This window comes from Gekko japonicus, unplaced genomic scaffold (genome assembly GCF_001447785.1).
Source record: "Gekko japonicus isolate JY-2015 unplaced genomic scaffold, Gekko_japonicus_V1.1 scaffold1545, whole genome shotgun sequence".
NCBI lineage: Eukaryota > Metazoa > Chordata > Lepidosauria > Squamata > Gekkonidae > Gekko > Gekko japonicus.
In genome coordinates, this window is record NW_015161442.1 from 83,666 (window position 1) to 100,355 (window position 16,690).

General features: G+C 41.8%; 1 protein-coding gene across 1 annotated transcript in view; it reads right to left on the minus strand.

Moving 5' to 3' along the window:
- Positions 1-16,690, minus strand: part of TCERG1L (transcription elongation regulator 1 like) — a 249,767-nt gene that overhangs the window by 25,159 nt on the left and 207,918 nt on the right. Inside the window, exons 9-10 of the mRNA XM_015429033.1 lie at positions 12,816-12,970; positions 4,219-4,225 (exon numbers count right to left, since the gene is read on the minus strand). Of these exons, the coding sequence (XP_015284519.1) occupies positions 4,219-4,225; positions 12,816-12,970 (162 nt within the window). The remainder of the gene's footprint in view (positions 1-4,218; positions 4,226-12,815; positions 12,971-16,690) is intronic.

Sequence of the window (16,690 nt, forward strand, 5' to 3'; positions counted from 1 at the left end):
CAGGTTAGTATTTAATGCAGAACCAGATTCAAATCAATCATCATCATCATCATCATCAATCTATTCTCTATTATGTGTATGCCACTTTTACACAGTTACGGAGTATATAAATATTATTTTTAAAATTAAACAACAAAAGAGTAAACGACTTTATGCCTATGTCATAGGACTAATGAACATCTAGCTTGCTACGCTTGAAGTCAGGTGGTGTGGAGGCATCTACAGGGAGAGGTGATCCATAAGAAAGGCTTTAAAAATTAACACCTTGAATTGGCCCTGCAAGTTTACTGGCAGCCAGTGTTATTGCTCTAACTTACTGCACCAAATATTACACAACAAGCCCATAGCTACAGTGGGGCCTTTCGGGGCCCAGCCCCCTGACTTACCACCAAGGCCTCCCAACTTCACACTCACTCCAGGGCCCCCACCTTCCAATGTTAAATTTTATTTATTGTGCTTGTTGCCACTATGGCACGCCTCGTGCTGCCCTCTCTTGCCCGCCACTCTCTCTCGGCAAGGCAAGCCCCGTGCCTTCCACCCTCCAATCTCATGCCACTCTCTCTCTTGATTTTCACCAGCCGGCAAGGCGAGCTCCACCTCCAATCTCGTGCTGCTGCTGCTGCTGGCTCTTGCTTCTCTTCAGCTGGCAAGTCAAGCCCCATGGGTTGGATTATCCCATGCTGCTCTCTCTTGATTTTCACCAGCCGGCAAGGCGAGCTCCACCTCCAATCTCGTGCTGCTGCTGCTGCTGGCTCTTGCTTCTCTTCAGCTGGCAAGTCAAGCCCCATGGGTTGGATTATCCCATGCTGCTGCTCTGCTCTCTCTCACTGACCAACAAGGCAAGTCCCACCTCCACACTACTGCTCTGGTTTGCTTCTCACTGGCCAGCAAAGCAAGCCCCGAACACCTTCATCCCTCCGATTTCCAATCCGGCAAAGCAAGCACCGTACTGCCCAATCCCTCCCTCAGCTTTGGAGCCCATGATTTTGCTTCCATTCCTCCCCCCCTTTCCCTTTTTATCTTCAGAACTCAGCTCTGTTTCCCACCTTTGAATGGTGAGGATTCTTCCCTCCCCCTTCCCTTTTTATCTGCAGGGCTCAGTTCTGCCTCCATCCTTGAAAGAAATAAATTATTTAAATTAGCCAGTGCCAAGTGCCCAACAAGGAATTTAAATGCCCCTTGACTTAGAAATTCCTAACTACGGGCCTGTTACACAATGTACACTGATGTTTATAAAATGAATATGTAGTTTTAGCTCGATTTTTTTCATGAACTGTAGATTTATATATCACATTTTATTTTAATTTCTGTATGTATACTATGCTTAACAACTGAGCAGCCATTTCCACTTTGAACAAAGCAATCACTAATTAGGAGGTGGGAAACGGTCATTTAGCTTTCTTTTCTCCACCCAGCAGGGGTCAGCACTGTCAGAATTGACAATCTGTGTGGAGGGGTCCTCTTATTCCGAGAAGACTTTGCATGGAGCACTGCAGTGCCACCGTATTTCTGCTGAGACCTAGCTTTGGTAGCAAACTGGCTTCTCCAATTTGGGTTTTCTTTTAGTGTGTACACCACACTGGAGCAATCCAGATTTTTTTTTTAATTAGCTTTTTGCCTAGTTCTCCTTTCCTCCATTTTATCTTCATCACAGCCCTGTGAGGTAGGTTAGGCTGAGAGTATGTGTCTGGTGCAAGGCCACCCTGAGTGCTTCCATGGTACAGCAGGGATTTGAAACTTGGATCACTGGGATTCTTGTCCGATACTTGAATCACTATTCCACGCTGGCTCTCTAATGAGAAAATAAGTCTAATCCTATCCCTATAAAATAATGCCACTGGCTTAAAAAAAATTAAGCTATGCTCCATGGGCACTGAGGACACACAAAAATCCATTGTGAGCTATCTTAAGTTCAGTTGCAACATATTAGCAGGCATCTGAGACTGAACAGCTATAAAACCTTTATCACCCTGTAGGCCTCTCAGAGCTGCCTAGAAGACTGTGATATCCTAAAAAGCTATTTGTCTCAGTATGAGAATAGATAGAATAGATAAAGAGAACATTTAGGAAGGGTGCTGCTGGAATCATGCATTTGCCAGAATCAAATAGCACATGAAAACACATTCTCAGATAGGAACTCAATAAACATAAAAGTTCAAAAAGGTCAGCCTGGTATATTATTCAAAATGAAATGTATTTTTGTTTTCATCCTATTTTTCATTGTTTTTACTAATTTCAAACTCAAGTTACAATGAAATGTATTTTTGTTTTCATCCTATTTTTACTAATTTCCAACTCAAGTTACAATGGAACACCAAATAAATATAATGGAACACAATGATAGATGATAAATAAATAAAAGGTTTGACATGAAGCTGTTAGGGAACAAGCCTGATATTTGTTTTATGGACTGCTTATTGCTACACAATGGACTGTGCACATACACATAGGCTCAGAAAGCTGTACAATTTAGGTCACCTGTTGTGATGCCACACATAGAGGGTGCCTGCACATATCTTACATGTAAATAAGGTTTCAGCTACACAGTTACCCAGCCTGGTGAAGAAGCACAAACCTCCATTATTGTGAGCAATGAAACAACAACTTTGGGAAGAGACAGCCACCATAGCAAAGCTGCTTGTGGTCACGTATCATCCATCAACTGCTTTGTTCCTGAGCTGGCATTTCCTGCCAGATGGACATTTGGTTATCAATGGAACTGGCCAACTTCATCAGCACTACAATGAAGCATCCTGATGCCTAGATTTCATTCCTGTCCAGATGCCATACTTCCAGTAAGGTTTTAGGTTACAATATTGGCCATCTCTCCTAGGTAACCTCCCCTCCCTACCTGCAACCAATAGGATTGTTTTGGGGACAGACTAACAGGTAGGTGGGTCGAGAGGTTGGCACAGTTACCACCCATTTCTTGAATCCACTAGAAAAGGAGAGAACCAGTCACCTGGCCCCTCCTACCTGGCTAGCTAGCATTTCTCCAAGATGACCCCTATCTGCTTTTATCCCCCTTAAGTCCCACTTGCTATCCCCAACTCTTGCCTCTACTATTGATCTCTTGATCTATAGTCAAGAGACCCACACATTCCGGCTGGTTCTGGTAGTGTGGACTCCCTTTGTTTTCTATTTCTTCCCATCCATTCTTCATTGGAACAACCAAGCTTCAAGACAGATAAGTATCGCCCACCATCACCCCTACCTGCTAATGCAACTGTGCTTATTTCCTACTGTAATTCTTAGGAACTTGATTGAATGTGTGAGTGCATCAGTATTGTTTGTATGAGATCTATTTCTAGTAAAAGACATCTATTTTAACTACAACAGCCTTGTTATCCTTTACTGGTAACCCTTGGTGGGATCAGGACCTTGGTATAAATTGGCAAGAACCCATTTATAAATTGCCAATTGCTGTAAATAAAGCAATTCGGCTAACAAAGCTTCAGGTAAGGCTCTGAACCATTTTATGTCTCTGTTCTATCTTGAAAACTGAACACCTGCAGATCCTGAATATACATTTAAGCAGGAGGAAAACTACCAAGTATTTTTTGATATTTCATGGCACACTTCTGACAGTTTAGGGGCACAGCCTCCTGTGCCAGAACTCTACTGTGCATAATGATATTGTTATCAAACTCATTTCCAAGAAAAATTGCTTCAGATGGAGTATTAAGACAGAAGGTCATTCTGACCATGCATTTCATTGTTTAGGCACCTTAGCTGTATTATACTTCTTAGTCCAGCCCCATCAATAGGTTTAGCCCTTCTTAAACTAAACCATAGCCTGCCAAAGTCTTTTTTAACTCTCTTTTTTACTCTCCTCTGCTTTTAAATTTCCAGGTGCAAACAACTCACTCCAAGCACAATCAGTCATTTAATCTGGAGCAAGGTCTGTTTCTCAGCAGCTGCCACCTGCCTGCCATTAAACCTGTCAGGTAGTCCTGGTATAGAGATCCAGAAGCAGGCTCTTTTTCAGGAAAGCAGATGAGCAAACAATCTCAAGGCAGGATTTTCATAAAATGTGACAACAATGCTGGCATTTGGCTAAACAGCACTGTTACTAAATAAAGAGTATAATCATAGCATGAAAAACGGTGAAGATGGGAATACATCCTTCCCCCCTCCCTTATATAGGCACTCAGATTTGTTGGAATTCCAAAAGTGTTGGATCACAAAATCCAAAATTTGCATAGTCTGCAGGGTCACCTGTCACCTATAACCATCAAAGAAAGACAGAACCCAGTGTTGAAAAAAATCTTCAGGGTTTGGGGGGATAGTATCTACCCACTCAAGTGAAAGAACCAATCACTACCTGAGAGAGACCACCAAACAGAGTTTCGGGGGGGGGGGGGAAGCATTTGCTAAAATTATCTTTCTTCTTTATCCTAAGGAAGGTGAACCAATAGTTAGGTTACAAAGGAGAGTGGTTGCACACTGTTTTGATCTGGCATTAGGAAATTGTATCATAACAGTTAAAGGTGAATGGTCAATACTTAACAAGGTTGGAATGCGGGGGGGGGGAGATCGCCATATCTGTCTTGCATGGGTAACAGTGAAATGTTGCATCCACCTTAGGACAACTTTTTTTGTTGGATTCCAAAAAGGAAATGGAGCACTTTTCAAAATCAATGGCAGAAATATCAAGTTAGCCTATATGATTAAAGTTAATCACAAGGGGATGAATTCAACACTAGAGTCTTCTTCTGATGGAAGAAGCCCTCCCCTAACAAACAAAGCTTTTCTCCAATGGATAGAACCTCTTATTTAGCAAAAGAGAATCTGTGGACACAGCCCTAGCTTTTATGCCTTGGTTTTTTAAGCACAAAGAGAAATTGGGTCCTTCCACAGCTTTCTTGCTGGACAGCCAATTGATTGATAAACCCAGCCTCATACTTGCCCTTTTAACACCTTCCCTCCCTGTCTTAACCCTATAATAGTCCTCCAAATCTCTGAGCTACACCATATCTGTGTTGTCAGACCTGAACTGAGTGGTCAGTGGTGTTCCTGGCTTGTTCAGAAGCTGATCCCCACTATCCTCCGGTATATATAATTCTATTTTGGTCATGGACTCCCCTGAACATTCCAACATGCTCCAAAATCAGTTTGCTTTCTGATCTGTCATTCAGAGGGTCTCCCTATCCATTGGCTGCTTTGCCTGAGTCCTGCCTCCAACATTCTAAACAGTTTGCTGTTCATCTCCCCCCCACAGCCAGTCAGAACACAGAGGTCATTTGCATATGTGGCCTGGTTTGCCTTTGCCTTGGAACACAGAGGTCATTTGCATTTGCGGCCTCAGTGGCCTTTCCCTCTAACATTCTAAACAGTTTGCTGTTGATGTTCTGAGGTAAAATAAATTTCCCCTTTGTGTCTGTTGGGAGAAACCATGGTTGCAAATCTCCAGGTGAGGGCTAAAGATCACTCAGAATTACAACTGCTTTCCAGCTGGCAGAGATCAGTTCCCCTGGAGAAAATGGTGGACTCTGTGACCTTATATCCTGCTGAGATGGCCCCTGTATGACAGCCAATGTGACGTAGCAGTCAGGGCTTCAGCTATTAAAACTGATGTCCAAATGTTCTCTTGGAGACAATGGCTGCTTTGGGCAGTAGATTCTATGGCATTATATCCTGCTGAGGTCCCTCCCCACCCAAAATCCTGTCCTCCCCAGGCTCTACTCCTCAAATCTACAGGTATTTCCCAACCCAGAGTTGGCAACCGTGTAATTGGCTATGGAACCACTTTCCAGACCCTTGGAACCCAGAAAACATGGCACAGGAGGAGGTGCTTTTCTACCTTAGCTGTGACTGCATAGCCCCAAATTAACATAAGCCAACCTCCAGGCAGCACCTGGAGATCTCCAGCTATTAAAACTGATGTCCAGATGATCAAGATCAGTTCTCATGGAGACGATGGATGTTTTGGGCAGTGGATTCTATGGCATTATACCCTGCTGAGGTCCCTCCCCACCCCAAACCCTGCCCTCCCCAGGCTCTACCCCTCACATCTACAGGTATGTTCCAACCCAGAGTTGGCAACCGTGTAATCGGCTATGGTACCACTTTCCAGACCCTTGGAACCCAGAAAACATGGCACAGGAGGAGGTGCTTTTCTACCTTAGCTGCCACTGCATAACACCCCCCTCCCCCTCAAAAAATAAGTCAGAGGTGGAGAGAACCATATCTGTTACCATGAGGCTGTCCTCCCATTCTACCCACTTGGAGCAGCAAAATGACTTGAGACAGCCCTGCCTTATAGCTAAGCAGAACGAAAGAAACGTGGCTTGCTTCCCTCTGCCGCCCCACCAGCCACAGTCGAAAACACTCATCTAGAGCTTCCTTCTAGATCTTGTTGTATTTCTTCCCACAACAAGCATTACTCCTAGTATTATATATTCCAAATTAGCAAAATATTTTATTCAACTTACAGGGGAAAGGTCAGGTGAAATCAAGGGTAAAATTTCTGAGATAAGTCAATATAGATAATTCTGAAGTAAAATCAGTACATGCACAGATTTTAGTACTTATATTTCAGGCTAATGAGAGTTCCTTAAGCTATTCACAGGCTCCGATCACACCAGCGAGGAACTGTGGGCGGGAAGCGAGGCTGTTTGCCCTGGGACAAACTGACGCGTGTTTGCGTGATCAGACTTCCACCCGCCTGCCCTGCAGTTCCGGATACTACTAACCTTTCCCCAGTTGCTTTTTGCGACGCTCCTGCGGCACAACAAGACGCCCCACCAACGACTCCGGGACGCTGGACAGATGTGTCCATCTGATTGTGTCCCTTTAATCCGTGGGGGAATCGCATGTCTGCCACAGCTTCTGTTATGTATGATCGCAGCCACAGTTACTTAAAATCTTTATGTTGAGAGGCTTTTGTTCCAATGTTTCCCAAAAAATTCTAGTATACTTTCTTTGAGTATTCTCCTTGACTCTTGGTTTCCAGAAGCCTGGTACCGTCTTCCCAGTACCCAAACCCCTTCTCTTGAAACACAAGTACTTGTCTTGAGTTTTTAACTCCAAAGGCAGTTTCTAACCACACCAGACCAGGGATTTATGTACTCTTCTGAGCTAACTCCCTGTTTTACTGGGTAGGGAAATTCTCCTCTCACTAGAAGTTATATTCCCTTTCTTTGTCTCAAATGGGAGTCTCCATCTGACTACCCACTTATCCTTGCCAACTTTCCCCAGTTCTCCTGTTTGTGTTAAAACTGCTCTCAGTCAGGGCTGAATTCTGAAACTGTCAGTACTCAACTCTTCTCAGCTAGGGCTGAAATTCGACTGAATTCTCCTCAGCATCCAGAACTCTTTCTCTGCTCAGCTGATGTTAACCAATCAGATTGCTTGGAGCAGCTAGACTCTCTGTTTAAATGAAGAATTAACCCTTCACAGTCCTTCAACTGTTTGTACAGCAGTTCTATGCTTCTTAAAAGTGCAGTCCATCACACCCACATCTAGTGGGACTCAGGAGTACTGAGAACTTGATTTAAAAAGTAACAATAAAGTGATAACAGCAGCAACAACAGCAACATAAAATGTGACGACTAATGTTGTAATCCTTGAAGCTTCAAGGGGATTAACTTCTGAAGAACCTGGATTGATGACCTAAAGGGATCCATCCTTGATCCCCATTCAGGTACCACATATCTTGGTTTTGAAGTGATAATAATCCCAGTTCCAGGTCATATCAGCAGTTCCATGCAAATAATAGCTTTTGCATAATCTTTAAGTGGTTTACTGCACAGTTGGTGACCTAAAGATGGCTGGAAGATGTCTAGAAAGTTGATGGCGGAAAACTCACACTGAAACCAACACAGTGTGCTAATGAACCCACTGGAATCCCTATGAAGTGACAGTGATAGTGGCAAAGACATGTTAGTTCTCACCAGGGCTTTTTTTGTAGAAAAAGCCCAGCAGGAACTCATTAGCATAATAGGCCACAACCAACAGAAACTTATTAGCATATTAGGCCACACCCCTGACAGCGCAGCTCATTAGCATATTAGGCCACACCCCATGCCTTCCCTTGGCTTGCTCGGGTGCCCCGCAGCCACGGGGTGCCCAGGCAAGCCCCCCATGAAGGGAAAGGAAGGCAATTTAAACTGCCTTTCCCTTAGCTTGCCTGGGCACCCCACAGCTGCAGGGAGCCCTGGCAAGCCGGCCCTTGGACAGGCCGGGGACGGCATAAATGCCTCCCCAATTCTTCCAGGCCCCCTGCCTCAGAGTCGCCGGGGGGTCACTCGCCAGGCCTTCCCTCTGTAGCCACATATGCAGAGGTTTTGGCTGTAGTGGGTGTGGCCAATTCTGAAGCCAGCCAGAATTCCGTTCCTGTGCGTTCCTGCCCAAAAATAGCCCTGAGTCTCACAACCATCCCAAAAGTGTAAGGTATCTCAATATCTGCTGACTTCTAAATCTGAGCCTTTATTGTCTCAGGAACAAACAATTAGTGGTGACACCTTTGCAAAAGTTTTTTTGCTGACAAAATAACATGCATACATTCTGATCTGGATGCTACTGTAATACAGGCCAGGCAGAAGGAACACCTAACTCTTTGGTTACTGATGGACCTTTTTGACCTAGTTATTGTGATGGATGTTGACAGGTTCCTGGGATCCTTGAAGGCCACCACTTGTGCACTGGATCCTTGCCTATCCTAGCTGCTGAAATCATGTAAGGACACCATTAACAAGACCTTAATGTCTATCATAAATCAGTCATTAACTCAGGGCACCTTTTTCTGCCACTCAAAAAGGCTATTATCTGTCCACTACTTAAAAATAATCCATACAAAAAAAAAATGATCTGACCCAGGCTCTAATCTGCCTTTCTAGACCAAGTGATTGAGAAACTAGTAACAGATCAATTCCAGGTCTTCTTGGATGACTCCTCTGCTCTGGACCACTTTCAGCCTGGTTGGCATCAGGCTATGGGACAGAAAAGGCTTTGGTGGCTTTAGTTGATGACCTCCATCTGAATGTAGACAAAGCCAATGCTTCTTTGTTGCTAAGCACGGTTGGTGCTTGAATGGGAGACCACCAAGGAAGACATTGCAATGACAAACCACCTCTGCTTAGTCACTTGAGTTGATGACACTTTACACACACACACACACACACACACACAAACAGGCTTTGATCCACAGTATGCTAACTCAGCCATGCTGGAAATGATGTCACTGTGTTGCTGGTTATGTTGTGATGTTGCCAGCAAGAGCCCACCCCACACGGCATGTCTCCCACAGGTTGCCATTATCAGGCTGGCAACCCTACAATATATCAATAAAACAGAATGGAAAGTAAAGTACAATATAGAATCAGTATCAGATGCTATGCCCTGTTTCACTGCTACAAACACAGTTGAAAAGCACAGATTTCATACTATGCCTAAAAGATAACAGCATAGGTACTAAAACAGCTTGAGTTCTACAACTGGAATGTCACCACAAAAGATATCCTTACTCTGATTATCATTTGCTTAAACTCTGAATGTGGGAGCATACAGAAGAGGGCCTCAGCAGACCAACTAAAGGTAAAAGGTAAAGGTTCCCTTGCTCGAAAGCCAGTCGAGTCCGACTCTAGGGTTGCAGTGCTCATCTCCGTTTCAAAGCCGAAGAGCCAGCGCTGTCCGAAGATGTTTCCGTGGTCATGTGGCCGGCATGACTAAACACCAAGGCACACGGAACACTGTTACCTTCCCACCGAAGTGGTACCTATTTATCTACTTGCAATTTCTTGCTTTCGAACTGCTAGGTTGGCAGGAGCTGGAACTAGAGACAGGAGCTCACTCTGTCATGTGGCACCCAGGTCTCAAACTGCTGAACTACTGACCTTCCACAGCCTGTTGTTCAGCGTCTTAACCACTTGAGCCACCACAGCAGACAAACTAAACAGTTGGGCAAATTCACGTGGAAGAAAGTAATCACTCTCATTTAATGGCCATAGATCAACAGCAACACTTTTAAGCCATGCCTGGAAATAAACTGGGAGACTGATATTTCCAACAGTTTGCCCTACATAATGTGGTTGCCACGTTCTCAACCAGATAAATTTTCCAAACAGTTTTTTAAAACAGGACCACACTGAGTACTTTACAGGAATCAGAACTGGATGTAAGTAACCAGAGTGTGCATAACTATGGCATGATCAAAATGGGCAAAGTTGGCAGAGGCCATTTCAGGGGGGATCGCAGGGGATCGCAGTTCACCCAGGTGAGGTATGGGGGGCGGGGCACATGACAAAGCCCCGCCCCCTGCTTCCAGCCGCCCTGCTTCCGGCCCTCATTCAGCCAGGAGGAGGCAGGAGAAGAGGGAGGGTAAGTTGCTTCCTCCCTGCCTCTCCCCACCCCTGCCTGCCTGGGGCCAGGGAGGGCCTTCGCGGGGCTTCCTTGCACTCCCGCCAGCCTTGCAGGTCCACCGTCGGACCCCTCATGGGGCTTAGCAGTGGAGCTGCAAGGCCGGCGGCGGTGGCCGGGACCGTTGGGGGCGGGGTGTGTGGCCTTATGACACACTTCCGGTGATGTCAGGGGGTGTGGCCTTATGACACACTTCCAGTGATGTCAGGGTGTGTGGCATATGCTAATGAGTTATGCTAATGAGCTCCCCTAGCTCTTTTTCTACAAAACGACCCCTGAAAGTTGGTGAGCTAGCCAAAGCTGTCAAAAAGTACTTTGTGCAAAAGAAGCCAATTCAGCATCTAGTTGTAAGGTTTAGAATCAAGCTGTGAGCCAGATCTTTAAGGAGCAGTGTAACCCTATCTAACACAAGGAGAGAAACTCCACCTTTTGGGATAAGCAATCACTGACCAACAGAAGAATGTCTATCTTGTTGTCTGGACTGGGCTTCAATTTATTACTGACTCTAAACACCATTTTAGGAGGATGTCTACTGCTCTATCTGATCTATATAGCTGTGTGTCATAAGCCTCAGTCATACATGTTGCTAAGACCTCACTCCAAACCTATGAAATGCTTCACCTATCAGTGTCATGCAGATATTAAAAAGCACGGCAAACCAAACAGAGCTCTGAAGAAATTCATAGCATCAATGTTAAAAGTCATCCTGTATCAACAGTGTGGTGTAGTGGTTAAGACCGGTGGAGTCTTATTTGGAGAACCTGGTTTGATTCCCCACTCTAGGAGAACCTGGTTTGATTCCCTACTCTTCCACATGAAGCCTGCTGGGTGACCTTGGGCCAGTCACAGTTCTCTCAGAACTCTCAGTGCTTGTTGTGGGGAGAGGAAGGGGAGGCAGTTGTAAGCCACTTTGAGACTCCCTAGGGTACAGACAAGCAGGGGTATAAAAACCAACTCTTCTTCAACTTGAACCTACTTGGAAGGCAGGATCAGAACCAAAAGTGTATGGTGCTGCCAATCCATAACACAGGTAAAAATACAATGGCTGATGTCAAAAGTTGTCAAGATGCCAAGATAATCAACAGGAACATTATCCATGATTCACTCTGGGTACTGATAATCCAAAGAGTAAAAAAAAGTCATTAAGATTCTATAACCTGGTCAGAAATCAGACTGAAATTGGTCTAGATAATAAGTGTCCACAAGGAGAGTTTGGAGTCGCACTACCGTCACAGTCTTGATTAGCTTACCTGAGTAGGAGTTGTCAATAAGGACACTATTATTTATTTATTTTTCACATTTATATCCCACCCATTTTGTGCAACTTATTAAATATTTTCTTAGCTTATGCTATTTGGTTTTAAGTTTTTAGTTTTCTGAATTTATAAATGGTCCCATCATTTGGGCTACCCTAGAAGAAATAGAGTGTACATGATATTGTATCCTAAGGGTTGGTTTACACCAGGCCTGCATATTATGACCAATCAAGTAACACAGTCCATGAGGAGGTGAATACATTGATCTTAACCCTTTCTGGTTTTGCCATTCAAGGTTGGGAGCTATCAAACACCTGGCAAGCTATACATGGGTGGTGAATTGTGTTTTATGAATGACAAGTCAGGGAGACAAATTGTTCCTGTGAAAGTCAACCCCTAAATGAGCTGTAAAAAGGATCTTGGTGGAATACAGAAAAGGACAAAAACTGTTGGAATTGTTTCCAGTAGATGATAAAAACCCAATGTTGATTTAGCTACAAGCTCTACACACACACACACACACACACACACAATTTAAAATATGTCAGTGCAGATTAGCAATTATTCTTCCTTAGTGCCAAGAACATCATTCAGGAGTATCTGGTATCTGAGGATGGACTAATAGTGCCATATTTGGACTTAAGTAACTACAGTTCTTCCAAATCTTCTATCATTCCACTGAGATGGATCTTTGAGATTTGTTTCCTACAGCTGGGTTAAATAATAATTTATTACAAGACATCTCCCCCAGGCAACACAGTCAATAAGACATTTGGGTAAAATAAGCAATGCTGAGACATTTGTAAGATGAACGCTTGAAATATGGCTTCATGAAAGGCAAACTACCAAGGCCTGTTTCAACTAACAGACAACTATAATCATATTTTGGCAGAAGTAAGTCTTATTGAAATCCATGAAGCCTACTTCCTTTTTAATAATAGAATGAATGTGTAAATCAAGGATTATTAAGCACAAGAACTCAATGAATTCTTGGATCTCTTCTAGAAATAGGAAAATACTAGCTGAGACTTTTTACAATAAATCAGAACTTATCACCAACCAAGGATATCAGCCTGAACTGACACAAATATCAATATTAAAGTTACAATCATTCAACATTTTATCTTGCATATTTAATGACCAGCTTTTTCATATGCCATTTGAATTTAAATAGATTAAAATAATCACAGCATTAGTTACTTGCTGAAGTTTCCAGTTTGCGTTTATGAGGTGGGTCTTCCAAGATTCTGTTAATATCACCACGATTCTTTAGATCCACAGGTTTCTCCCACACTGACAACTGCATTGTAGGGTTGAAGAAGAAGACTCGGTCATCTCCAGTCCAGACTACACACCTATTTTAATTAACAAACTAGGCTTAGATAATCTCAAATACATTTGGGGGGCAAAAGTTACTAACTATGTAGTTAAATGGCTATTTGTTAGTGTCTGCCAGCTGCACCAAAACATAGCTTGCTGTACCACTTCTACAAGATACGTCCATTGTGAATGCTTCTGCAGGTGATTCCATCATATGTACACACATTGCTGATTAAGTGGCTAGAAAGTTGAGGCTTAGATTTGGGTTGACTTTAACTTTAGGCAAGATTTCTGACATGTGAATTGCCCTTAGGCAATGTTCTTACTCCTTAAGGCCTGATAGACTGGAAGACAGTAATAGGCTGCAGATGTCTGAACACTGACTTTGCAGCAAACCCATTGGAATAAAATTGTGTTACCCCAAATGAAGTTGATTCATAATACCTTTGTATGTGAATAAAATGTCATTCTCAATTATCAGAACATTTTCTATACATGCACGTATTCACATCCAGGGAATATAACACAGAAAGGGAAAGAAAGAAAGAAAGAAAGAAAGAAAGAAAGAAAGAAAGAAAGAAAGAAAGAAAGAAAGAAAGAAAGAAAGAAAGAAAGAAAGAAAGAAAGAAAGAAAGAAAGAAAGAAATCATCTGGGTTTATTTTCAAAATGCATATAGGCTATGGGAATGGGAGTTTCCAGCTGTTTTCCATCATCTGTCTACTGAATCAATGGCTGGATGTGATCAATTCTATGCAGCGGATGGCCCACAAAGTCTGCTTGTAATTGTCTCTGAGAAAGATGGATGAAGTTGCCATGATACAATGACTCAGTCTCTGTAGCTTCATATTAATTACTTTGAAATTTACTACTTAGAACTCTTGATGTAGCTATAATTAGGATATCATTCTCATCACCACATTTGCTTCATTTCTGATATTGTATTTCCTCATTGAAAAACTAAGGTTTATGTTAATAATTATCATTTCATAATGATACTCATTAACATGGTTTTGATGAAATCCATTTATCTGAAAGTCTAAATTTGAAAAAGCAAAGCTTGAAAACCCCTGAACCTCTATCATGAAAAAATACATGCATCTCAAATATGGGATGACTGCTGGATTCTGCTGTATTAATTAATGGATGGAATTCTCATGACAAAATTAATTGTGGGGTCAAAAGCTGAAAATAATTCCTGAAAATAATTCCTGAAAATAATTCCTGAAATATGGACTTGGGAACTGAAAAAAAAAATTAAAATCCTTAGTCATAAATACTCCACATGGAATGTACACAGCTGAACTTCCCTCATATCCAGTAGGTCTCAGAGAAAGAAATGTAACTGGATACCAAATGAAAAAATTCAACAACTGCAAGACAAATGAAATTTTCAGCTAGATCATATGAATGCAAGAAGTCACAGTTTATGTAGTGGGAAGAAATTATCACACAGTAAGTGCTGAGTAATTTAATTAAATGGTTACCAAAATCTCAAAAATTATTGACGAGTGATTGTCTATAGAAATAAGCTGTTTTCTAAACATTTTCATACATATTATGTGTTTGGCCTGCCATTGGAATCAAAACTTAGAAGGTTATGTTGCAAGTATTAATATTTGTTGTTCTTTAACATACTGTTAGTATTCTAGCTATAGAATCATCCCATAAGAAATGTAATAAAATTTAGAAAAAAATTAGGATTTTGTTGTTCTTCAGTGATATGGTCATTAATTCTATCACCAACACTATTAATCACCTCAGAAAGTATAAGTGCATCACTGACCAGAGTCTTTGGCTCCCAGTATATCATTGTGAAATTGATAGAAAGCTTTAGAAGCAAGAAGCCAAGCTTCTATAAATATCACAGCCATGGAAGCATGCACAATAAAGTGCCACCATTTGATGTTAGAAACGGAGAATAAATCAGTATTTAATTGATTTAAATTGGCCATTTTAGCTAAAATATCATGTTTTTATGAAGCAGATAGACTTCAATCTGCTGTAAACTGTGTGCTACCATTAAATACTAAACAGTACTCCTGTTACTAGGATCACAAAAACTCAAAGAAAGCTGTAACGACGGCTCTCTAGAGATCTCCCCAGTCAGTAATCAATGAGCCTGCCCTGTTCTCTTATGCTCAAGCCTCAACTTCTTTTCGTTCATCTTCCTTTGTTCTGACCCACTGGCTGACTGAACTCTAGTCAATCCTGTCAAGCTTACACAACTAGTGACTTATTCAGATGAATGAAGCCTACCATGTGCTCAATAAAAGTCCTGGTTTTGCTAGATTCCTTGTACTTTGCACAATACAAAGCTATCCGTTATTGGAAAGGGGATCGGTGATGTGCAATAGCTCAGCATTTGCAAAACAGCAAGCACATCAAACCTGTACACATTAACTAGAATACAAAAGAATTCATGAAAATTCTGCCCTTATGAAAATTATATATCCAGTTTTGTAGATGAGTATCTCAAATAAGAAACTTATCCTTTGTTGAGAATTGACATTTTGCAGAATAAAGAGATTTTGTACATTTCCCTGCATATATCTTCTCCCATTTGCAACTGTGACCATTTTACAGATTTCATTGTACTAAATTCTTAATTTATAAATACACATTTAAAAAATCACGTATAACATCCATCAAAGAGAAGACAGAAGGCCTACGTCTGCAGATCTTTCATGTGGATCAGGTATTCCAATGTAACAATTTTCGCATATATTTTTGCATGGCAGAAAAACATCTGCTTGGAATCATAGTTTCTAAGCTGGAAGGAAAACCTCAAGTCTTATTAAAACTTGAGGCTATTTAAAATATACTGAAGCAAAACCTCTCATCACTCCATATAGATTAATTTAAAAAGTAAGATAATTGATCCTTCATCTGTTCTAGAATCACATATTTGATCATTTTATAGCCCATTATTTCTTTCTCCTAATTTCTAAGACTCAGGCCTATGACTCAGACTGTTCCCATCACTTTGGTCGATGGGCGAATTCATTTCCTACTACAAATGCATCCATTGTGTGAGCTGTTACAACTGGGCCAGCTGAAGCCCAAGCATTTATCTAATAAAAGCAAGGTAATAGCTAAAATGGAAATGGCCCATTTCCACATCTGATTGAAAGACCAAGCAAACACCTCTGGAGAGACATTAAAAATGGCACCAAATGGCAGTTCCCTCAAGAAATCTCTTCACGTTTCCATTACTAACCCAATTTGACATTTAATTTAAAAATTATCAGTCTCATCTCCCAGCATCACACTTTGCTTGTCCCTATTCGGCATAATAAAGGTTTCAATTATTCAAATGCAAAAGTACAGTAATTTCATTTCAATAACAGGGCACTAGTTACAAATGGTGGTAACAGTAGCATGAGGAATAGAGGATGTTCTTAAAACTAAGGATGGAATTCTAGGCACATTTTGCTAGGGTGGCTGGATATCCTTTTGAATTTTGTGGGACATATTTAGGAACATACTTTAAGAGCATATTTACAAGTGCAGTGAAAGTATTAATTATTTGATGTACTGATTGTTCCCTTAATCATCTGCACCTGATGAAATGGCTCTAGGCAGCAAAGCTATTCCTACCATAATATGTTACCCAGTAAGATACCATAGGAACTGTTTTTACTTATTCTCAGCCATTATGTTTTTTGTTGTTATTGTTTTAGAAGTTCTCAACTAATTGCTTCAGTTCAAGGACCGTGATGATTTTCAGGATGTAGGCCCAAAACAGCAAGAGAGG